Source organism: Salvelinus fontinalis, chromosome 9, assembly GCF_029448725.1.
Source record: "Salvelinus fontinalis isolate EN_2023a chromosome 9, ASM2944872v1, whole genome shotgun sequence".
Lineage (NCBI taxonomy): Eukaryota > Metazoa > Chordata > Actinopteri > Salmoniformes > Salmonidae > Salvelinus > Salvelinus fontinalis.
This window is the reverse complement of record NC_074673.1, coordinates 20921484-20946426: the sequence shown is the minus strand read 5'-3', so window position 1 is coordinate 20946426 and position 24943 is coordinate 20921484. Positions and strand designations below refer to the sequence as shown.

General features: G+C 46.8%; 1 protein-coding gene across 1 annotated transcript in view; it reads left to right on the top strand.

The window, feature by feature from the left end:
• Positions 1-225: 225 nt before the first annotated feature.
• The window catches only part of LOC129862249 (phosphatidylinositol phosphatase PTPRQ-like), a 53142-nt gene continuing 28424 nt past the window's right edge, over positions 226-24943 (top strand). Inside the window, exons 1-20 of the mRNA XM_055933723.1 lie at positions 226-514; positions 694-825; positions 964-1108; positions 1293-1592; positions 1674-1891; positions 2101-2284; positions 2554-3162; positions 3333-3596; positions 3715-4008; positions 8220-8350; positions 10611-10740; positions 10880-11033; positions 11144-11250; positions 11605-11705; positions 16493-16658; positions 16936-17196; positions 17378-17538; positions 18604-18715; positions 19472-19580; positions 19766-19880. Of these exons, the coding sequence (XP_055789698.1) occupies positions 449-514; positions 694-825; positions 964-1108; positions 1293-1592; positions 1674-1891; positions 2101-2284; positions 2554-3162; positions 3333-3596; positions 3715-4008; positions 8220-8350; positions 10611-10740; positions 10880-11033; positions 11144-11250; positions 11605-11705; positions 16493-16658; positions 16936-17196; positions 17378-17538; positions 18604-18715; positions 19472-19580; positions 19766-19880 (3759 nt within the window). The 5' untranslated portion in view covers positions 226-448. The remainder of the gene's footprint in view (positions 515-693; positions 826-963; positions 1109-1292; positions 1593-1673; positions 1892-2100; positions 2285-2553; positions 3163-3332; positions 3597-3714; positions 4009-8219; positions 8351-10610; positions 10741-10879; positions 11034-11143; positions 11251-11604; positions 11706-16492; positions 16659-16935; positions 17197-17377; positions 17539-18603; positions 18716-19471; positions 19581-19765; positions 19881-24943) is intronic.

The window sequence follows — 24943 nt, the reverse complement described above, 5'->3', positions numbered from 1 at the left end:
CTCTTCATGAGTTCCTCTCTCAATGGCTGTAAGCCTAGTTGTCATAGTAACCTGTTCTTATCCCAACAAAGAGGAAGGGTGGCAGGAGCAGAACAAATCGGTGTTAGCGACACACACACACACACACTAATTGAATGGGACTGTGCACGCCTCCACACGAGGCTCTGCTTCTCAGAAAGCTGCTGCGGGGCGCTAAATTCAAAGTTGTGTTGCGTCACTGGGACGGACTACTCTGGTGTAGTTCAGCTGTGATACACTCCTCTTATACAGAGCTCTGACAGCATCAGTCCTTACTGGAACCTCTGGTCGTGTAGTTTCTTCGCTCTTTGGTACATAGATGGGATATACAAACATCCAGGAGTTTCTGATTCCAAAGCAACATTGATATTGGGTGTATGTTGTGGTACCATCTATAGATGATTGTGAATGCCATTCCTTTTGTGTGCTGATGAGATTACCAGGCTTCCCCATGGATGGAACCGTGCATATGTGGCTGCTGGCAGGGTTCATCCAGGTAAGACACACACACACAGTTTCTAGCTATACATTTTAGGTGAAACAGTTCTGATTTATCACAGCACTCTTCTTTTAACTGTCTGTGCCAAAGTTTCAAAAATGACACCTGCAGTCTGAGCTATGTATAGAATTTCTGAGGTTGAAAAGTCTCTCTTTTCTCTTTCGCTCTCTTTCCAGGTGGTCAGTCTCTTGTGTGTGCAGTGGTCAGATCCTGCGGTCGTGGTTGTTGAGGTTGTGTTTGGCCACTTCCCCACCAGTCAGGATCCAGACTGGTACACCGTCTCCTACCAGATTGCACGCAACCTCACGGTCAGAACGTAAACCACTACACAACCATAACACTAGCTCCATACAACCAGCACCCAGCCTCACGGTCATACCGCACAACCACCGGACAACCACAACCATATCGCAACCACTAAACCACTCTCTGTCCCACCCCTTCAGGTGTGGCTGGATCCGATTGGCCGCTCTGAGTGTTCTCCTGAATGCAGGCTGCTTCTGCGATTGGCTAAGGAGCCAGGAGGAAGTGACATCATGCTGAAAGCTATCAAAAACAATACCACACTGAAGACTAAAACCTTTCATATCGGTGAGCCTTACCCTGACCCCTGACCTATATGGTCCTGTTATGAAACAGAAGTTAAAAGATGATGGATTAAATTTAATGGTTTAATGTTTCACAATTATACTTTTGCATTTTGTAACAGATTTATGTGTGTGTTTGTGTGCGTGCGTGCGCGCGTGCATTTATTTGTGCGTGCACCACTGTGTAGCTCCTGTCCCCCTCTCCTCTCTCCGTGTCGAGGTGACCACCACCAGCACTCTCCTGACCTGCAGCCTACAGCACAGACAGAGCCTCACTGCTCTCAGTCTACACAACATGCACATCGAACACACACACACTGAATACACACACACTGAACACACACATTCTGACCACACACACACCTCTTCGTACGCAGTGAGAGGTCTGCAGCCCGGAGCACACTACAGCATCACAGCAGAGTTGACCACACCTCTCACACACCTCAACATCAGCCTCACCCAGAGACTACACACCACCATGGAGACAGGTACAACACACACACACACGTAATAAACATTGACCGCTGTATGTTTAAGTTGACCGTGAGTTGACCACTGTCTCTCCTCAGCCCAGTGTCCTATTGGCTGGCTGGCGAGTGGAAGGAGCTGCTACAGTGTGAGTGGGCGGAGCCTGTCGTGGGGCGACGCCCAGCAAACCTGTATAGGCATGGCTTCAGGAGGACACCTGGTGGATGTTAAAACAGAGAGAGACCTCCTCCTCCTCTCCTCTCACCTGACTACACACAACAACCTACTACTGCTCTGGACTGCTCTCAACGACAGACTGGTAACACACACACACACATATGCATGTGAGTGAGATAAATGGCTGTGTTAGCATGAATCGTGTTTGCTTTCTAAACAGTCAGACACATTAGCTTCCTCCTTACAGAGGAGTGTGTTAGTCTGTGATTTAAAGCTGATGACTGGGACATTCTCAGCCTGTGTCTGACAAAAAAAACACACAACGTTTTTTGTTGTTGTTTGTCTTCACAGGATGAGGGGCTGCCCCGCTGGTCTGATGGCTCCTCCTACAACCTGACGAGTGCTATGACATTTTCATCACTGCCAGCCAATCAGACGGACTGTTTTGCTCTACAGAGGAACACTACTGGACTAGGCTACTTCCTGACTTCGTTCTTTTGCCACATTCCTTTACCCTTTATCTGTCACTGGGAAAGTATGCATTAATACATTCAATACCATATAAATAAACACCCTAATAACCCTTTACCCCTGCCCTTTACCCACTAACTCTCTCTCTCTCTCTCTCTCTCTCTCTCTCTCTCTCTCTCTCCCTATCTCTCTCTCTCTCTCTCTCTCTCTCTCTCTCTCTCTCTCTCTCTCTCTCTCTCTCTCTCTCTCTCTCTCTCTCTCTCTCTCTCTCTCTCTCTCTCTCTCTCTCTCTCTCTCTCTCTCTCTCTCTCTCTCTCTCTCTCTCTCTCTCAGTCCCTCTCCTCCCTCCTTTATTCAACTTTGACCTGGTGGAGGTAACAGAGAGAGATGCAGAGCTTCACTGGAGTGACCTCACATTTGTAAACTCCTCTCATCCTGCCCCCCAGCTCTATGTCCAATACCAAGAAGAGGAGGAAAAGGAGGAAAAACATGGGAAAGAGAAGGAGAGGAGGACTGCAGGTCGTGTCCCAGTGTCTCTATTCTCCAGAGGGCTGAAAGTGCCAGGCCTGTACCCAGGCAAGGTCTACTCTCTGTCCCTCAGAGCCTCCCACCTTACTGGGGCCGCATGGAGCCTGGGGAGCGCGCAGACTTGTCACACACGGCCCCTTCCCCCTCGAAACGTCACCATTAGCAACGTGACAGCCAGTCAGATCACAGTAAGCTGGACAGCCCCAGACTCCCAGCATGCTGTGCGGTGGAGCTTTCTAGTTCGCTGGGAGGGTGTAGCCTCAGGCCAGGAGACGAGAATGGTTGTGGCTAGCAGCTCCAGGTCCGCTGTGATTGCAGGACTGGAGGGGTTCAGGAAGTACAAGGTCAGAGTTGACTCCGTCACAGAACACGGTGTGGAGAGCTGTGGAGGGGAGGAACTGACCCTATACACTGGTATGAAAGTCTGTTTTTGTGTAACGCTTCGAGTGTACTTGCTTTTTACAGCATAATGTTAAATGAGTGTGTGTGTGTGTGTGTGTGTGTGTGTGTGTGTGTGTGTGTGTGTGTGTGCGTGCGTGCGTGCGTGCGTGCGTGCGTGCGCGTGTGTGTGTGTGTGTTGGTAGCGGTGAGCCCCCCAGGTGGTGTGGTTGTGTCTAGCAGAGGGGAGAATCTGACAGCGTGCTGGTCCGCCCCGTCAGGGGAAAGCCCTGATGGGTACTATGTTAGGCTACGCCCCGTCAGCCAAGCCCGCCCCATGGAACTGTGGGTAAATGAGTCCAGGTGTGTGTTCCTGGCCATATTCAGTCCAGGGCAGAACTATGAGGTGGGTGTGGCTTCAGTGAGAGGAGAGAACAAGAGCCAAGAGATCAACACCACATACAGAACAGGTAAGCCCACAGAGACGTGTGTGTTCAAGTTGAAGTTTCAAGAACTGTTGGTGTTGCTCCATCATACTGTGTGTATCTCTTTCTCATTGTGTCTGTGTGTGTTCCTGTCTTTGTGTAGAGCCTGGGCCCGTGCAGGCAGCTGTCCCTCTCTCGGTAGGAAGCAGTTCTGTGGTTCTGTATGTCCAGAGACCAGTACTGGGTGTGTGTGATGGAGTGAGGGTGTGTGTGTGTAAGGGAGTGTGTGAGGGTGCGTGTGTGTGTAAGGATGTGTGCGATTGGTGGCCATTCCCCCCAGGTAAGCACACAGTAATAGTTGGCAGCCTGACTCCAGGGGAGGAGTACCATCTCAGTGTCTACAGCACCAGCCGACACAGGACCGGACCAGCATACCAAACACACACACTCAGGACACGTGAGTGCACACAAACACACTCATATTTCCATCTCCTCAGATGATTTTGACAGTGAGGAAGTGTGTGTGTATGTACAGTTGAAGTCGGAAGTTTACATACACCTCAGCCAAATACATTTACACTCAGTTTGTCACAATTCCTGACATTTAATCAGAGTAAAAATCCCCTGTCTTAGGTCACTTAGGATCCCCACTTTATTTTAAGAATGTGAATTGTCAGAATAATAGTAGAGAGAATGATTTATTTCACCTTTTATTTCGTTCATCACATTCCCAGTGGGTCAGAAGTTTACATACACTCAATTAGTATTTGGTAGCATTGCCTTTGAATTGTTTAACTTGGGTCAAACGTTTCGGGTAGCCTTCCACAAGCTTCCCACAATAAGTTGGGTGAATTTTGGCCCATTCCTCCTGACAGCTGGTATAACTGAGTCAGGTTTGTAGGCCTTCTTGCTCGCACACGCTTTTTCAGTTCTGCCCACACATTTTCTATAGGATTGAGGTCAGGGCTTTGTGATGGCCACTCCAATACCTTGACTTTGTTGTCCTTAAGCCATTTTGCCACAACTTTGGATGTATGCTTGGGGTCAATGTCCCCCATTTGCGATGGTCTTCCATCGCAAATGGAAGACCCATTTGCGACCAAGCTTTAACTTCCAGACTGATGTCTTGAGATGTTGCTTCAATATATCCACATACATTTCCTCCCTTATGATACCATCTGTTTTGCACCAGTCCCTCCTGCAGCAAAGCACCCCCACAACATGATGCTGCCACCCCGTGATTCACAGTTGGGATGGTGTTCTTTGGCTTGCAAGCCTCCCCTTTTTCCTCCAAACATAACAATGGTCATTATGGCCAAACAGTTCTATTTTTGTTTCATCAAGACCAGAGGACATTTCTCCAAAAGGTACGATCTTTGTTCCTATGTGCAGTTACAAACCGTAGTCTGGCTTTTTTATGGTGGTTTTGGAGCAGTGGTTTCTTCCTTGCGGAGCGGCCTTTCAGGTTATGTCGATATAGGACTCGTTTTACTGTGGATATAGATACTTTTGGACCTGTTTCCTCCGCCTTTCTAATCGACCTGGCCCGGGTACCCTGGAAGGATATTGACCTCATCCCGTCAGTTGAGGATGCCTGGTCATTCTTTAAAAGTTACTTCCTCACCATATTAGACAAGCATGCTCCGTTCAAAAAATGCAGAACCAAGAACAGATATAGCCCTTGGTTCACTCCAGACCTGACTGCCCTCGACCAGCACAAAAACATCCTGTGGCGAACTGCGATAGCATCGAAGAGCCCCCGTGATATGCAACTGTTCAGGGAAGTCAGGAACCAATACACGCAGTCAGTCAGGAAAGCAAAGGCCAGCTTTTTCAAGCAGAAATTTGCATCCTGTAGCTCTAACTCCAAAAAGTTCTGGGATACTGTAAAGTCCATGGAAAACAAGAGCACCTCCTCCCAGCTGCCCACTGCACTGAGGCTAGATAACACGGTCACCACTGATAAGTCCGTGATAATCGAAAACTTCAACAAACATTTCTCAATGGCTGGCCATGCCTTCCACCTGGCGACTCCAACCTTGGCCAGCAGCCCCGCCCGGCCCGCTGCTACTCGCCCAAGCGTCCCCAGCTTCTCCTTTACCCATATCCAGATAGCAGATGTTCTGAAAGAGCTGGAAAACCTGGACCCATACAAATCAGCTGGGCTTGACAATCTGGACCCCCTATTTCTGAAACTGTCCGCCGCCATTGTCGCACCCCCTATTACCAGCCTGTTCAACCTCTCCTTCGTATCATCTGAGATCCCCAAGGATTGGAAAGCTGCCGCTGTCATTCCCCTCTTCAAAGGGGGAGACACCCTGGACCCAAACTGTTACAGACCTATATCCATCCTGCCCTGCCTAGCTAAGGTCTTCGAAAGCCAAGTCAACAAACAGATCACTGACCATCTCGAATCCCACCGTACCTTCTCCGCTGTGCAATCCGGTTTCCGAGCCGGTCACGGGTGCACCTCAGCCACGCTCAAGGTACTAAACGATATCATAACCGCCATCGATAAAAGACATTACTGTGCAGCCGTCTTCATCGACCTGGCCAAGGCTTTCGACTCTGTCAATCACCATATTCTTATCGGCAGACTCAATAGCCTCGGTTTTTCTAATGACTGCCTTGCCTGGTTCACCAACTACTTTGCAGACAGAGTTCAGTGTGTCAAATCGGAGGGCATGTTGTCCGGTCCTCTGGCAGTCTCTATGGGGGTACCACAGGGTTCAATTCTCGGGCCGACTCTTTTCTCTGTATACATCAATGATGTTGCTCTTGCTGCGGGCGATTCCCTGATCCACCTCTACGCAGACGACACCATTCTGTATACTTCCGGCCCTTCCCTGGACACTGTGCTATCTAACCTCCAAATGAGCTTCAATGCCATACAACACTCCTTCCGTGGCCTCCAACTGCTCTTAAATGCTAGTAAAACCAAATGCATGCTTTTCAACCGTTCGCTGCCTGCACCCGCACGCCCGACTAGCATCACCACCCTGGACGGTTCCGACCTAGAATATGTGGACATCTATAAGTACCTAGGTGTCTGGCTAGACTGCAAACTCTCCTTCCAGACTCATATCAAACATCTCCAATCCAAAATCAAATCTAGAGTCGGCTTTCTATTCCGGAACAAAGCCTCCTTCACTCACGCCGCCAAACTTACCCTCGTAAAACTGACTATCCTACCGATCCTCGACTTCGGCGATGTCATCTACAAAATAGCTTCCAATACTCTACTTAGCAAACTGGATGCAGTTTATCACAGTGCCATCCGTTTTGTTACTAAAGCACCTTATACGACCCACCACTGCGACCTGTATGCCCTAGTCGGCTGGCCCTCGCTACATGTTCGTCGTCAGACCCACTGGCTCCAGGTCATCTACAAGGCTATGCTAGGTAAAGTGCCGCCTTATCTCAGTTCACTGGTCACGATGGCTACACCCACCCGTAGCACGCGCTCCAGCAGGTGTATCTCACTGATCATCCCTAAAGCCAAAACCTCATTTGGACGCCTTTCCTTCCAGTTCTCTGCTGCCTGCGACTGGAACGAATTGCAAAAATCTCTGAAGTTGGAGACTTTTATCTCCCTCAACAACTTTAAAAATCTGCTATCCGAGCAGCTAACCGATCGCTGCAGCTGTACATAGTCCATCTGTAAACTACCCACCCAATTTACCTACCTCACCCCCATACTGCTTTTATTTATTTACTTTTCTGCTCTTTTGCACACCAGTATCTCTTCTTGCACATGATCATCTGATGATTTATCACTCCAGTGTTAATCTGCTAAATTGTAATTATTCGATTTATTGCCTACCTCATGCTTTTGCACACATTGTATATAGATTCTCTTTTTCCTACCATGTTATTGACTTGTTTATTGTTTACTCCATGTGTAACTCTGTGTTGTTGTCTGTTCACACTGCTATGCTTTATCTTGGCCAGGTCGCAGTTGCAAATGAGAACTTGTTCTCAACTAGCCTACCTGGTTAAATAAAGGTGAAATAAAATAAAAATGAAAAAATAAAAATCTTCACACGGTCCTTTGCTGTTGTTCTGGGATTGATTTGCACTTTTCGAACTAAAGTACGTTCATCTCCAGGAGATAGAACGCGTCTCCTTCCTGAGAGGTATGACGGCTGCATGGTCCCATGGTGTTTATACTTGCATACTATTGTTTGTACAAATGAACCCGGTACCTTCAGGCGTTTGGAAATTGCTCCCAAGGATGAACCCGACTTGTGGAGGTCTACAATTTATTTTCTGAGGTCTTGGCTGATTTCTTTTGATTTCCCCATGATGTCAAGCAAAGAGGCACTGAGTTTGAAGGTAGGCCTTCAAACACATCCACAGGTACACCTCCAATTGCCTGATATGATGTCAATTAGCCTATCAGAAGCTTCTAAAGTCATGACATCATTTTCTGGAATTTTCCAACCTATTTAAAGGTACAGTCAACTAAGTGTATGTAAACTTCTGACCCACTGGAATTGTGATACAGTGAATTATAAGTGAAATAATCTGTCTGTAAACATCTTGTGTCCTAACCGACTTGCCAAAACTATAGTTTGTTAACAAGAGATTTGTGGAGGGGTTGAAAAATGAGTTTTAATGACTCCAACCTAAGTGTATGTAAACTTCTGACTTCAACTGTATGTGTAGGCCTGGCCTCTCCCAGTAATGTGAGAGAGGGCTCAGTAACAGAGTCGTCAGTAGAGATGCTGTGGGATCCAGCCCCTGGACGCGGACACAACTATGAAGTCATCTGTCTCAACTGTCACCACACACTCATGGTACGGCAGCAGGGTGTGTGTGCGTGTGTAACGGATGGATATGAAATGGCTAGCTAGTTAGCGGGTACGCGCTAGTAGTATTTCAATCAGTTACGTCACTTGCTCTGAGAACTTAAGTAGTGTTGCCCCTTGCTTTGCAAGAGCCGTGGCCTTTGTGGAGCGATGGGTAACGACCGTGCTTCGTGGGCAACCGTTGTTGATGTGTGCAGAGGGTCCCTGGTTCGCGCCCGTGTCGGGGCGAGGGGACGGTGTAAAGTTATACTGTTACATTGATGCTGTTGACCCGGATCACTGGTTGCTGCGGAAAAGGAGGAGGTGGAAAGGGGGGTGAGTGTAACGGATGGATGTGAAATGGCTAGCTAGTTAGCGGGTACGCGCTAGTAGCATTTCAATCAGTTACGTCACTTGCTCTGAGAACTTAAGTAGTGTTGCCCCTTGCTTTGCAAGGGCCGTGGCCTTTGTGGAGCGATGGGTAACGATGCTTCGTGGGCGACTGTTGTTGATGTGTGCAGAGGGTCCCTGGTTCGCGCCCGTGTCGGGGCGAGGGGACGGTACTAAAGTTATACTGTTACACATGTATGTGGTCAAGTGTCTACAGTATATAATGTGTTTATGTGGTGGAGTGTCTATATAATGGGTTTATGTGGTGGAGTGTCTATATAATGGGTTTATGTGGTGGAGTCGTGGTCAAAAGTTTTGGGAATGACACAAATATTAATTTTCACAAAGTCTGCTGCCTCAGGTTGTATGATGGCAATTTGCATATACTCCAGAATGTTATGAAGAGTGATCAAATGAATTGCAATTAATTGCAAAGTCCCTCTTTGCCATGCAAATGAACTGAATCCCCCAAAAACATTTTCACTGCATTTCAGCCCTGCCACAAAAGGACCAGCTGACATCATGTCAGTGACTCTCTCGTTAGCACAGGTGTGAGTGTTTACGAGGACAAGGCTGGAGATCACTCTGTCATGCTGATTGAGTTCGAATAGCAGACTGGAAGCTTCAAAAGGAGGATGGTGCTTGGAATCATTGTTCTTCCTCTGTCAACCATGGTTACCTGCAAGGAAACACATGCCGTCATCATTGTTTTGCACAAAAAGGGCTTCACAGGCAAGGATATTGCTGCCAGTAAGATTGCACCTAAATCAACCATTTATCGGATCATCAAGAACTTCAAGGAGAGCGGTTCAATTGTTGTGAAGAAGGCTTCAGGGTGCCCAAGAAAGTCCAGCAAGCGCCAGAACCGTCTCCTAAAGTTGATTGAGCTGCGGGATCGGGGCACCACCAGTAGAGAGCTTGCTCAGGAATGGTAGCAGGCAGGTGTGAGTGCATCTGCACGCACAGTGAGGCGAATACTTTTGGAGGATGGCCTGGTGTCAAGAAAGGCAGCAAGGAAACCACTTCTCTCCAGGAAAAACATCAGGGACAGACTGATATTATGCAAAAGGTACAGGGATTGGACTGCTGAGGACTGGGGTAAAGTCATTTTCTCTGATGAATCCCCTTTCCGATTGTTTGGGGCATCTGGAAAAAGGCTTGTCCGGAGAAGACAAGGTGAGCGCTAGCATTAGTCCTGTGTCATGCCAACAGTAAAGCATCCAGAGACCATTCATGTGTGGGGTTGCTTCTCAGCCAAGGGAGTGGGCTCACTCACAATTTTTCCTAAGAACACAGCCATGAATAAAGAATGGTACCATCACATCCTCCGAGAGCAACTTCTCCTAACCATCCACGAACAGTTTGGTGACGAACAATGCCTTTTACAGCATGATGGAGCACCTTGCCATAAGGCAAAGTGATAACTAAGTCGCTCGAGGAAAAAAACATCGATATTTTGTGTCCATGGCCAGGAAACTCCCCAGACCTTAATCCCATTGAGAACTTGTGGTCAATCCTCAAGAGGCGGGTGGACAAACAAAAACCCACAAATTCTGACAAACTCCAAGCATTGATTATGCAAGAATGGGCTGCCATCAGTCAGGATGTGGCCCAGAAGTTAATTGACAGCATGCCAGGGTGGATTGCAGAGGTCTTGAAAAAGAAGGGTCAACACTGCAAATATTGACTCTTTGCATCAACTTCATGTAATTGTCAATAAAAGCCTTTGACACTTATGAAATGCTTGTAATTATACTTCAGTATTCCATAGTAACATCTGACAAAAATATCTAAAGACACTGAAGTAGCAAACGTTGTGGAAATTAATATTTGTGTCATTCTCAAAACTTTTGGCCACAACTGTATATGTGTGTGTTAGGTCCAGAAGGTGTGTGTTCCGAGGACAGTGTTCTCTAGTTTGCTACCAGGCAGGCTGTACCACTTCTCTCTGAGGACGGAGAAAGAGTCCTACACAGACAGCCCCCCTGTCACACTCAGCATCACTACAGGTACACACACACACACACACATACACACACACACACACACACACACACACACACACACGCACACCCCCCGTCTCTCTGGTTCTTATTAATCAGCATTTGTGTGTGTGTGTGTGTGTGTGTGTTTGTTTGTTTGTTTTAGCTCCCAGTCCAGTGGTGGTATCAGTCCTCAGTAGGACCACATCATCTGTGACAGTCGGCTGGACCCAGGCCAGGGACGTTGTCAAAGGCTTCATCCTGTCAATCATAAACCTAACCTCCGATCAGCAGCTGAACCTCTCAGCCCAGGAGCCATGGTGAGTCCTACCCTCCTGGCACAATGTGTTCTTATTGGCTGGTCCAGCTTCCACTTGTTGTTTTGGGTAACACTGGCTGTGTGTGTGTGTGCGCGCATGTTTGTGTGTAGGTCTTACAGGTTTGAGGACCTTTCCCCAGGAAGCTATTACACAGTATATGTTATCAGCAGCAATGGAGAGAGGAGGAGTACACCGGCTTCTGTAGACTTCAACACCAGTGAGTTATGGACACACACACATACACATATTTGGCTGGCAGCAGCAGTGACCTATCTTGGGAGGTTCCAGTAGGAACTGAGGTGTTCAGAGTTTATCTCCAGTATATGTTCCAGGTTAAGGTCAAGGTCAAGAAAAAATGTAATGTATTAATGTATTCTCACACACACATACATGCAAACACACACATATTAACACACACCTGCACTGAACACACAGCTACACAACACACCACACACACTACTTATTACACACACACACACAACAAACCCAGAACGATTAATTCCGATGGTGGAGAGCAGTGAAGTGAATGTTGAATGAATGAACAGATGTCCTGATTGGTGTTTCTCTCTAGTCCCAGGAGCCCCACAGGAAGTGCTGCTGGTCGAAGAGGATGTGACCTCATCAGTGTTTGTGAGCTGGGGAGCCCCAGCAGGGGGCGTGGAGGGGTACAAGGTAGGACACCATCGTATCCTCTCCCTTAACCTCTTTCTTCTCCTCTCCCCTTTCCTTCTCTTATCTTATCTACTCTGCTCCTTCCTTTCTTTTCCTCTCATCTTTTCTCTATGATTTGTTATTAGCAACAGCTGTCTCAGTTTACCCATAAATATTAATCCCTTTACACACAGTTACACACACACATGCGTGCACACACACGCACGCACGCAGGCACACACACGCGCACACACACATACAGAATTTGTTCTTTATAAGAGGAAGCAGGACGGGGGGTCAAGTAAAACTCACCTGGAGACTTCCAGAGAACACACTCACCTGGTGGTTGCCTAGCGACTGTCGTCAGCGCAGAGCAGCTCTGGTTACCTGCACTTTAAAGATGTATGACCCCCCCCAGAGCCAACGCCAGGGAGAATGACCAAGCACTATACAGGCACGAATGCACGCACGCATGCACGCACACACACAAACACACACACACACAGACCTACTGCTGGACGTTTGTGACTTACTGCGATAGCAAATTCATCAGGGACCCCCTCATAATCAGAACACAACTCCAGTGAGATAACAAAACAGCATACAATGAGTTTTATTATGACTTTGGCAGTGCATGGTTGAAATAACCAAGTCTTGGGCCCTGGGAAGGAACATTTTACAGTTTTCAATTTCATTTCCTGTAATTCCACACATTTTGTCATAGGACAGAGAGATTTTTTTGGTGCAGCTTTAAAGCGAATATCCTGCATTCCACAAATGTTTCCATGAGGCAGAGAGAAATCTTTGCAGTTTTAAAGGGGTAATCAGCAGTTTCTACATACATTTTTGTACTTATAATTTTATGATATGTAGCCATTGATTCTTGAAGAATATAATTTATAAATGCCTCATGAACTGTGCCCAAATATAAGCTTGTTTTACTCCAATATTTGTAAACAAAGCACATTTAAACAAACACTGTATAGCCTCAAAACTTGGTTAAAACTATCATTTTGATATCAAGGATGGTCAGTCCTTGCATCCATCCATATCTCTGTCTATGAATTTGAGAGTGATTACATTTCTCCAGCCCCATCCCTCAGCTTTTTACAGAAACAGTAGCAGGTAAATCGCTTTGTTATTGTTTCAACTGCTGATTTGCCATTCAACCCTTGTGCTTTGCTGAAAAATAATTACGTAAATGGTGGTATGGGTCAGATTGACCCGTACAGTTTAAACACACTCAAGACAGTCGAAGAATTAAAACTGCCAAAACATTATTTTGTTTTGTCAGACCATTCAGAAAGAAGAAATACAAGAATATTTGATTTCAAAAACTCTATATTTAAGAACTATTTGTTAAACATATTTCCTTTCTCAAAAACAATCATTTTCTGTTTGGAGCTCATTTTTGAGTCTGTGTCAGAGATCTGCTGCTCTCGTACTGAGAAGGAGAAGCTTGGGAAAGCTCCTTTTCACCCAAACATAATTATAAAAATGCAACCAGAATCAGTCAAAACAAAATACATCAAAGACACTTGTTTATTTTGGACCTGTGGAAATATCTATACACATGAAAGCCTCCGGGTCAAAATGACCCACAACATCCTGTTTGTATACAAAATCTACACAGACATTCCACAACACATCAGTGTGTCCACATTATGAAGTTAGGTTCCTGACCCTAAATTAGGAAAAGTCATTTAATTTCATGGAGAGTTTAACTAGTATTTTAGACCACTCAAAGTGGGAATGGGTCAAATTGACCCGCAACATAATAGGAGGGTTAAAGCTTAAATTACAGTGCATTTATGTATTAAAAAATAGGTTGGGCCTCCCTGGTGGCGCAGTGGTCTAAGACACTGAGAATCTGGGTTTGAGTCCAGGCTCTGTCTCAGTGGTCTAAGACACTGCATCGCAGTGTTGCTGTGCCACTAGAGATTCTGGGTTTGAGTCCAGGCTCTGTCGCAGCCGGCCGCGACCGGGAGGCCAATGGGGCGGCGCACAATTGGCCCAGCGTCGTCCGGTTTAGGGAGGGTTTGGCTGGCAGGGATATCCTTGTCTCATCGCGCACTAGCGACACCTGTGGCGGGCCGGGCGCAGTGCACGCTGACACGGTCGCCAGGTGCACGGTGTTTCCTCCAACACATTGGTGCGGCTGGTTTCCGTTTTGGATGGGCATTGTGTCAAGAAGCGGCTTGGTTGGGTTGTGTTTCGGAGAACGCATTGCTCTCGACCTTCGCCTCTCCCGAGTCCGTACAGGAGTTGCAGCGATGAGACAAGACTGTAACTACTACCAACTACTACCAACATTCCTAAAGAACATGATGTACTTTTTACTCCATACATTTTACCTGACACCCAAAAGTACTTGTCACATTTTGAATGCTTAGAAGGACAGGAAAATGGTCCAATTCACACACTTTTCAAGAGAACATCCCTGGTCATCCCTTCTGCCTCTGATCTGGCGGACACTAAACACATGGTCATCCCTTCTGCCTCTGATCTGGCGGACACTAAACACATGGTCATCCCTTCTGCCTCTGATCTGGCGGACTCACTAAACACATGGTCATCCCTTCTGCCTCTGATCTGGCAGACTCACTAAACACATGGTCATCCCTTCTGCCTCTGATCTGGCGGACTCACTAAACACATGGTCATCCCTTCTGCCTCTGATCTGGCAGACTCACTAAACACATGGTCATCCCTTCTACCTCGGATCTGGTGGACTCGCTAAACACATGGTCATCACTTCTGCCTCTGATCTGGCAGACTCACTAAACACAATGCATCTTTTGTAAATGATGTCTGAGTGTTGGAGTGTGCCCCTGGCTATCCATACATTTTTAAAACAAGAAAATGGTGCTGCTGCTTTGCTTAATAGAAGGAATTTTAAATGAGTTATACTTTTACTTTTATGTTTGATACTTAAGTATATTTAGAACCAAATACTTTTAGACTTACTCAAGTAGTATTTCACTGGGTGACTTTTACTTTTACTTGAGTAACTTTCTATTAAGGTATCTATACTTTTACTCAAGTATGACAATTGGGTATCCAGTGATCCTCCTTGAGATTCTTCTACAACTTGATTGGAGTCCACCTGTGGTAAAGTCAATTGATTAGACATGATTTGGAAAGGCACACACCTGTCTATATAAGATCCCACAGTTGACAGTGCATGTCAGAGCAAAAACCGAGCCATGTGGTCGAAGGAATTGTCTGTAGTGCTCCGAGACAGGATTGTGTCAAGGCACAAATCTGGGGAAGAGTAACAAAACAGTTTTGCAGCATTGAACGTCCAAGAACACAGTGGCCTCCATCCTTCTTAAATGGAAGAAGATTGGAACCACCAAGACTCGGCCAAACTGAGAAGGGCCTTGGTCAGGGAGGTGACCAAGAACCCGATGGTCACTCTGACAGAGCTCCAGAGTTCCTCTGTGGAGATGGGAGAACCTTCTAGAAGGACAAGCATCTCTGCAGCACTCCACCAATCAGGCCTTTATGGTGGCCAGATGGCTGAGACGGAAGCCACTCCTCAGTAAAAGGCACATGACAGCCTGCTTGGAGTTTGCCAAAAAAGCACCTAAAGGACTCTCTGACCATGAGAAACAAGATTCTGTAGTCTGACGAAACCAAGGTTGATCTCTTTGGCCTGAAGTGTCACGTCTGGAGGAAACCTGGCACGATCCCTAAGGTGAAGCATGGTGGTGGCAGCATCATGCTGTAGGGAGACTAGTTAGGATCGAGGGAAAGATGAATGGAGCAAAGTACAGAGAGATCCCTAATGAAAACATGCTCCATGACCTTAGACTGGGGTGAAGGTTCACCTTCCAACAGGACAATGACCCTAAGCACACAGCCAAGACAACGCAGGAGTGGCTTCGGGACAAGTCTCTGAATGTCCTTGAGTGGCTCAGCAAGAGCTGTTCCAACATCAGCCAGTCCTAATCGCCCAACATCAGTGCCCGACCTCACCAATGCTCTTGTGGCTGAATGGAAGCAAATCCCCACAGCAATGAGGCCCGAGGAGGTGTGGTATATGGCTAATATACACTACATAACCAAAAGTCCTCATCGAACATCTCATTCCAAAATAATGGGCATTAATATGGAGTTGGTCCCCTCCTTGCTGCTATAGCAGCCTCCTGATGTTGGGCGATTAGGACTGGCTCACAGTCGGTGTTCCAATTCATCCCAAAGGTGTTCGATGGGGTTGTGCAGGCCAGTCAAGTTCTTCCACACCAATCTCGACAAACCATTTCTGTATGGACCTCGTTTTGTGCACGAGTGCATTGTTATGCTGAAACAGGAAAGGGCCTTCCCCAAACTGTTGCCATAAATTTGGAAGCACAGAATCTTCTTAGCAAAGGGTGGCTACTTTGAAGAATCTCAAATATAAATATATTTAGATTTTTAACACTTTTTTGGTTACTTCATGATTCAATGTGTGTTATTTCATAGTTTTGATGTCTTCACTATTATTCAACAATGTAGACAATAGTAAAAATAAAGAAAAACCTTTGAATGAGTACCTGTGTCCAAACTTTTGACTGTATATATTTTTATTTTTTCTGGTCGCAAACCCCCGCATACCTCACTTTGAGAACCCCTGACTTACTGTATACTATAGAGAATAGATTCCATCCAAATAAAACAGACACGCTGTTCGCTCTGTGTCGTTGATTTGTGGTTTGTCACTGCCCAAACACAACTTTCCAACAAACACCAACATTTGATTTTGTCACCAAATGTTTTGTCCGATTGTGTGTGTATATGTGTTTGTGTCTGTGTGTTCTCCTTAGCTGCTGTTGTGTCCGTCAGGGGACAAGTCGTCATGTCGTGAGATGGTGGTTCATAGCAACAGTCTCCAGGTTGGAGGTTTGACCCCAGGATCAGATTATGGCATCACCGTCCTGAGCCTGCTTTTATCAGACTTCAGCCAGCCTGTCACTACACAGTTCTCCACACGTAAGACACACACACACACACACACACATACACACATACACACTCACATGCACACACGCACGCACGCACACACGCACGCACGCACACACGCACACACACACACACACACACACACACACAAATCAACCTCTTTGTGGCAACACTTAATGTGGCTTGCCATATCAGAGCTCCTAGTAGTAACCTTTGACCCTCAGCTGTGGAGAGTCAGAGACTGAGACAGAGCTCATCTAATCTCATATTCAGATGCTATATTAACGTGTGTGTTTCTCTAATGCAGGTCCGGCCGGTGTGTGTTCCCTCTCTCTGCTCTATGTTAACTCTTCCTGTGCTGTGGTGAGGTGGGACGCTGCCATTGGCCAGTTTGACTTCCACAGGGTAACTGTTGGAAATGGCTCGCAAACACATACGATAGAGGTCTCCAAGGAGAGGCAGGTTGCTACAGTAACTGGGTTGAGGGATGGCTGTATGTACAACATGAGCGTGGAGCGCATTAGACGAGGAGAGGCAGGGACAGCTGCCTCCCTGACTGTAACCACAGGTACCTGAGTGTAACACAAAACTACATTACTCTGACCACAACTTCCCTGATTTTAAGCATGGGTTTAAGCAGGGGTCTCTCAATAAGTTATACATGTGCATAAAATATTTCTCTCTCTCTCTGTGTCCCTCCATCTCTCCCCCCCTCTCTTTTTATCTTTCTCTCTCTCTGTATCCCTTAGTGCCGGGCCGTGTGCGGGGTGTAAATGTGGTTAGTGTGTCTGCTCAGAACTTCTCTCTGCGTTGGGAGCAGTCAGAGGGGTGTGTGGACCAGTACCTCGTCAGCCTGCTGCCCAACCAAGGAACTGTCTCTGTCTACCGCACACACGACAGACTCGTACAGGTAAATACACACACACAGAAGCTATTACACAGTAGATGTTATCGGTAGAAGTGGAGACAGGAGTTAATTTGCTTCTGTAAACATCAACACAAGTGAGTTATGGAGACACACACACACACACGTATACTAACACATACCTCTCCCTCACCCAGATCCCACCCCTTCCCGACCTTGCTCAGCAGCCAGGTGTCAGATACCCCCAGCGTAACCTAACACAAACGCATACACATACACACACAGGTTGAGTAATAGAGCTCATTATTTATTAGGTAGACCTCCTGAGCTCAACCCTGAATCATTCATTTGGTGAAGCTGCTCTCCCGAGAGAGAGAGAGTTTGCCTGCATGGAGTTATGGTGTACACACTGCCCTGCCTCTCTCTGACCTAACCGGCTAACTGCTGACCACTGAACGACTGCTAACGGTGGACTGAGTTACTACCAGACCTGGACTACAACTACTACTGCTGTAGCTAACCTGTTGCTATCCTAAGACTGGACTATTACTACTACTGTAACTTTCCTGCTCTAATTGTTTCTACATTATGGTGGCATGCACTGCCCTGAATATCGTCAAATCTAACCTGCTAACCGTGGCTAACTGTCGCTAACTGTGGACTGGGTTACTACATTAGGCCTGAACAACAGCTCTAAGATCTAAACTGCTTTAACACTGTGACCTGCTGTAGCTAAATTGCTGACAACATTGGATTGAACAATGGCGCTAAGACCTAACATTGAGCTGACATTGCCTCTTTCTCTCTAACCTGCTGCCTCTGACCAGCAAACAGCTAACTGAGCTAACAGCTAATTGGGCTAACTGGGCTAACAGCTAACTGGGCTAACTGGTAACTAGGCTAACTGGTAACTGGGCTAACAGCTAACTGGGATAACTGGGCTAGCTCCAGCATGGCCATCACTCTTCTCCTGATCATCACCTTCTACCTGGGATACACACACTCACAGGTTAGACTGCTCCACACACACACACACACACACATCTACAACCACATACTGTAGTTGTGTTGTGGTTGTGGTCATGTTCTGATCGTGCAGTCTCTCCTCAGGCTGACATATCCAGTCTGAGTCCTCGAACAGCGTTTACGGTCATGGTGACCGCCGCCTCCTCCTCCAACCTCAGCCCACCGGTCAGCCGCATAATCAACACCAACAAGACCGGTGAGATGTGTTACAGCTGAACTGATAGTGGTGTGCTCTGAGGAAACATTGGGTCTGTTCTGCTGCTGCCCTCTGCTGATAATGTTTATTATCTCCCACCCTGTGTGTGTGTGCGTTCGGTGTGTAGGTCTTTGTAGGTGTGTGTAGGTTTATGTGCGTGCAGTGTGTAGGTGTGTGTGTGTGTGTTTGTAGGTAGGTGTGTGCACGCTTGTGTGTGTGTGTGTGTGTGTGGTAACACTAGCCTTGCTAAGTAGAATGAATGATGCTGTAGTGAATGTCAGTGAAATGCCATAGCTCTGAGGTTCTATTCACCGGAATAGAGCAAGCTGGTCACACACACCAATAACCCCCTTGCACACTGCTAGACTGGAATAGTGTTCTTGCAGGAACCTCCCTCTTTCTACTGGTTTCACACACTGGAGACAAGACAGCTCACTGACACACACACACACACACACACACACACACACACACACACACACACACACACACACACACACACACACACACAAACACACATACAAACACCCAGCTGGTTGACCCAATACCAAACAACAACAGTATCTTTCACAATGTCTCTCACCATCCTCCCAATTTGTTGAAAGGACTTCCTAGTTTTGGCAGTATGTACTGATAGGTATGGATTGGATTCTTTCTGATGTCACATATAACAGATTTTTAGGAGATTTTGGGGAATATGGCCTTAACAGTTCTCGTCTCGTCTCTTCTCCTTTCCTCTCCCTCCTTTTCTCCCAGCCCCAACATCCCCTCCCACCAATCTAGAGGGGGAGAGGGTGGGCTCCAATGGGATCCTTCTGTCTTGGACCATGCCCTCTGACTCCCGCATTGACGGTTATGTCATCAGGTAAGGAGGCATATTATGTAGACCCAGATTAAGCCTTCTCCTGGAACACTATTAGGGGAATAACACTATAAGGGGGGAATAAGGTGTTGATATTCCACCACTATTTACCTCTAAATAAAGTTTAAATAAAGTTGTTTGTATATCATCTGGTGTTTAAATAAAGTTGTTTCTATTTAATTTAATAGGTACAAGGAGGTGTGTCCATATCCAGACCCCACCTTCAAAGAGGTGACCAAACACCTGGACATCCCTGAGACCCTTCTCAACCTCTTCTTACCAGGGTCTACTTATAACATCAAGGTAACACTCACACAGTAAACATACTGTAAGTAACGTCTCTCTGCTCTCTTTCACACACACATCTAGAAGGTAATCATACACGGGAGAGGCTATACAGACATGCCTGGTGCCCAAAATGTATGACGTATGCCGCGCAGTGAGAGTTGGATGGATTTGGTTCTGTCAGTCAACCTAATGAGCCAGGTAGTTTACACTTGTGGCTAGAAGCGATAATTTGAAACTTGTCTGCTGATGTTGGGACTTGGAGTGTTCAGAATCATTCTGTTTTTATCGGACTACAAAAGCAATAAATGTGCTTTAGCTGTCACCCTGACCTGATTTTAGCTACACTATCTAGCTACTTCCCTCTGAGTTACTGCAGGAGAGCAGTGCTCGGAAATCAGGACTCAGGAGCGAGACACCCTGTGTTGTTGTGTTGCCGGCTTGCAGCGCAAACTCTCCCCGTTGAGCAGTGAACTGTATTACGGTGACATCCAGATATATACCACTGCTACTATTGCTACTGCTGCTGCTGCTGCTACTACTCCTACTGCTGCTACTACTGCTGCCACTGCTACTATTGCTACTGCTGCTGCTGCTGCTGCTACTACTCCTACTGCTGCTACTACTGCTGCCACTGCTACTATTGCTACTGCTGCTGCTGCTGCTGCTACTATTGCTACTGCTGCTACTGCTGCTGCTGCTACTACTGCCTCCAACCCGGAAGCCAGCCGCACCAATGTGTCGGAGGAAACACCGTGTACCTGGCCCCCTTGGCTGGCACGCACTGCGCCCGGCCCGCCACAGGAGTCGCTGGAGCGCGATGAGACAAGGATATCCCTACCGGCCAAACCCTCCCTACCCCGGACGACACTATGCCAATTGTGCATCGCCCCACGGACCTCCCGGTCGCGGCCGGCTGCGACAGAGCCTGGGCGCGAACCCAGAGACTCTGGTGGCGCAGTTAGCACTGCGATGCAGTGCCCTAGACCACTGCGCCACCCGGGAGGCCCAATATATACCAATATTACAAGTTATTTCACATCTAGGCTGCTTTCCTACTCAAAATATTATTAAGTGGGATGGAACAAATTGGCCATGTTAGCTAGCGCCAGTGACATGTGATAGCTGCCCGGTTAATCAAGTGCAAATGCACTGGTCATTCACACCGGCTTGTCATTACAGATGGTGACCATTACTACAAGTTTTAACTAGCGCCATCCTTCTAGCCAGCATAAACTAGCTAGTTGGGAAAGGCTCAGGACAGCTGACTGAACTGAATCCATTCCTCTCCACTCTTTTTCTTCTTCTTCTGTGGATTTTATGGCTGACTATAACCCAAAAAGGTGTATTGGGCGGGTTGAAAAAACAAGGTAAAAAGAAAATTCATACGTGATAGGGAAAACAAACTTAATCCTCCCAAATAAATAGTTAATTGACAAAACTAAAACAAAACTCCCACGTCTTCCTTCCATCAAATCTCCATATCTCCCTTCTCGGGCTCTAGGGCCTGAGGGGGGTACGGCTTGTGACAATACTCCATGCAACTCCTCCGCTGTGAAATCTTTCAGTCCCAGGAACTGCTCCGCCGCATCCACAATGATATCTATTTTCCTGGACCTTCTTTAAACTTTGGCAGTGCCATTAATTACCATAGCTATAAAGGCCACAAAGTGCACCTTCTCAGCCTTTAAAATGTCAGGCTACTGCGGGTGAAAAGCAACCCCTGCAGCCTGCAGTGAAGGCCTATCCACCACCATGGACTCTTCAGGGGCACCATTCGAACCCTCAACCTTTTTAACAGGCGCTGCATATGAAATGCCCCGGACAGCACTGATTTTGGCCAGCTCATTCTCTTTCAACCTGGTCGAGCATTCCAAGGAGGTGGCTTCATGGTTTCCACCACAATTGCAACATGTCACATTTTCATCTAATCACTATAAAAACACACTTTTCCACAACTTGGCCATCTCGGCTTCTCCCTTCTTCAAACACTTGAAACATGTCCACAAGCTTTACAGTGATCACAGTGCATTGGTGGGATAAATGCTCTATGAAGTTTATACAATCCATTCGGAAAGTATTCAGACCCCTTGACATTTTGTTCCTTTACAGCCTTATTTTAAAATGAATTAAATAAAAAAAAGTCCTAATCAAGCTACACATAATACCCCATAATAACAAAGTGTAAACAGGTTTTTAGAAATGTTTGCTAATTTATTACAAATTTTAAAAAACATACCTTATTTACATACGTATTCAGACCCTTTGCTATGAGACTCGAAATGGAGCTCAGGTGCATCCTGTTTCCATTGATCATCCTTGAGATGTTTCTACAACTTGATTGGAGTCCACCTGTGGTATATTCAAATGATTGGACATGATTTGTTAAGGTACACACCTGTCTATAGAAGGTCCCACAGTTGACAGTGCATGTCAGAGCAAAAACCAAGCCATGAGGTCGAAGGAATTGTCCGTAAAGCTCTGTGACAGGATTGTGCCGAGACACAGATCTGGGGAAGGGTACCAACACATTTCGGCAGCATTGAAAGTCCCCAAGAACACAGTGGCCTCCATCATTCTTAAATGGAAGAAGTTTGGAACCACCAAGACTCTTCATAGAGCTGGTCGCCCGGCCAAACTGAGCAATCAGGGGAGAAGGGCCTTGGTCAGGGAGGTGACCAAGAACCCGATCCAGAGTTCAGAGTTCAGAATCCCATCCAGAGTTCAGAGTTCAGAATCTGATCCAGAGTTCCACTGTGGAGATGGGAGAACCTTCTAGAAGGACAACCATCTCTGCAGCACTCCACCAACCAGGTCTTTATGGTAGGGTGGCCAGACGGAAGCCACACCTCAGTAAAAGGCACATGACAGCCCGCTTGGAGTTTGCCAAAAGGAACATAAAAGGACTCAGACCATGAGAAGCAAGATTCTCAGGTCTGATGAAACCAATATTGAATTATTTGGCCTGAATGCCAGGTGTCACATCTGTAGGAAACCTGGCACCCTGGCAGCATGGTGGTGGCAGCATCATGCTGTGGGGATGTTTTACAGCAGCAGGGACTGGGAGACTAGTCAGGATCAAGGGAAAGATGAACGGAACAAAGTACAGAGAGATCCTTGATGAAAACCTGCTCCAGAATGCTCAGGACCTCAGACTGGGGTGAAGGTTCACCTTCCAACAGGACAACGACACTAAGCACACAGCCAAGACAACGCAGGAGTGGCTTCGGAAAAAGTCCCTGAATGTCCTTGAGTGGACCATCAAGAGCCCGGACTTGAACCCGATCGAATATCTCGAAAGACCTGAAATAGCTGTGCAGCAACGCTCCCCATCCAACCTGACAGAGCTTGAGAGGATCTGCAGAGAAGAATGGGAGAAACTCAAATACAGGTGTGCCAAGCTTGTAGCATCATACCGAAGAAGACTCGAGGCTGTAATCGCTGCAAAAGGTGTTTCAACAAGGTACTGAGTAAAGGGTCTGAATACTTATTTAAATGTCATATTTCAGTTTTTTTTTCAAAATTTGCTACATTTTCTAAACCTGTTTTTGCTTTGTCATTATGGGGTATTGTGTGTAGATTGACTGGGGGAAAAACAATTTCATACATTTTAGAATAAGGCTGTACTGTAACAAAATGTGGAAAAAGTCAAGGGGTCTGAATACTTTCCGAATGCACTGTATACCCCAACTGCACTTGAGTAGGGAGAGACTCCAAATCAAAAAACGAAAGAACAGATAGACTCTTCAACATCGACTTCCCACGAGACACCAGATATTGCCCTGTTCTGAAGAGACACAGACGACACGTCAAACTTCTCAAATCGGGTGGGACGCAAAAGACGTTCCTCCTGATCCTCAGAAGTACAAAGAATCTGAGCAAGCCCGCCTCTCGTAATCCTAACAGCCTTCACTTTACCCAGCACTCTATCCACTAGTTTGGTCATTCGATCAGCTGCTCCTCATTAACAAACCGTACTCCTACAAGATACGATGGGACATTCTCAGCACTGTACACTACTTTGCTTCGTTTTCCATTTTTTTGGACAATATTACAATTCTCCTTGATTCTAACGCCAATAGATTCACAATTCACATCAGCGTCCGCTTCTGCCATTTTTCCTCTTGTTCGTTCCCCCCACATTTTCTTTGTCTCCACTCGACGCTGCTGCTGCTGCTTGTGCTACTGCTGCTGCTGCTGCTACTGCTACTGCTGCTACTACTGCTGCTGCTACTACTGCTACTGCTGCTGCTGCTGCTACTGCTGCCGCTGCTGCTACTGCTGCCACTGCTACTATTGCTACTGCTGCTGCTGCTGCTGCTACTACTCCTACTGCTGCTACTACTGCTGCCACTGCTACTATTGCTACTGCTGCTGCTGCTGCTGCTACTATTGCTACTGCTGCTACTGCTGCTGCTGTTACTACTGCTACTACTGCTACTGCTACTACTGCTACTGCTGCTACTGCTGCTGCTGCTACTGCTGCTACTGCTGCTGCTGCTACTACTGCTACTGCTGCTGCTGCTACTGCTGCTACTACTGCTACTGCTGCTGCTGCTACTACTGCTACTGCTGCTGCTGCTGCTACTGCTGCCACTGCTACTATTGCTGCTGCTACTGCTGCTACTACTGCTACTGCTGCTACTGCTACTGCTACTATTGCTGCTGCTACTGCTGCTACTGCTACAGCTACTGCTACTACTGCTACTGCTGCTGCTGCTGCTGCTGCTGCTGCTTGTGCTGCTGCTGCTACTGCTGCTGCTGCTACTACTGCTACTATTGCTGCTGCTACTGATGCTACTACTGCAGCTACTGCTACTACTGCTGCTTCTGCTACTGCTGCTGCTACTGCTACTGCTGCTACTGCTGCTGCTACTGCTACTGCTGCTGCTGCTACTACTACTACTACTGCTACTACTACTACTACTACTACTAATACTACTGCTCTTCTTCTTCAGTGGATTTTTTATGGTGGTTGGCAACCAACTTTAATGTGCATTACCGCCACCAACTGGATGGGAGTGTGGACCAGAGACAGGGAAAGTCTAAATCCTACCCAATATCTTCATCTCCCTGTCGTG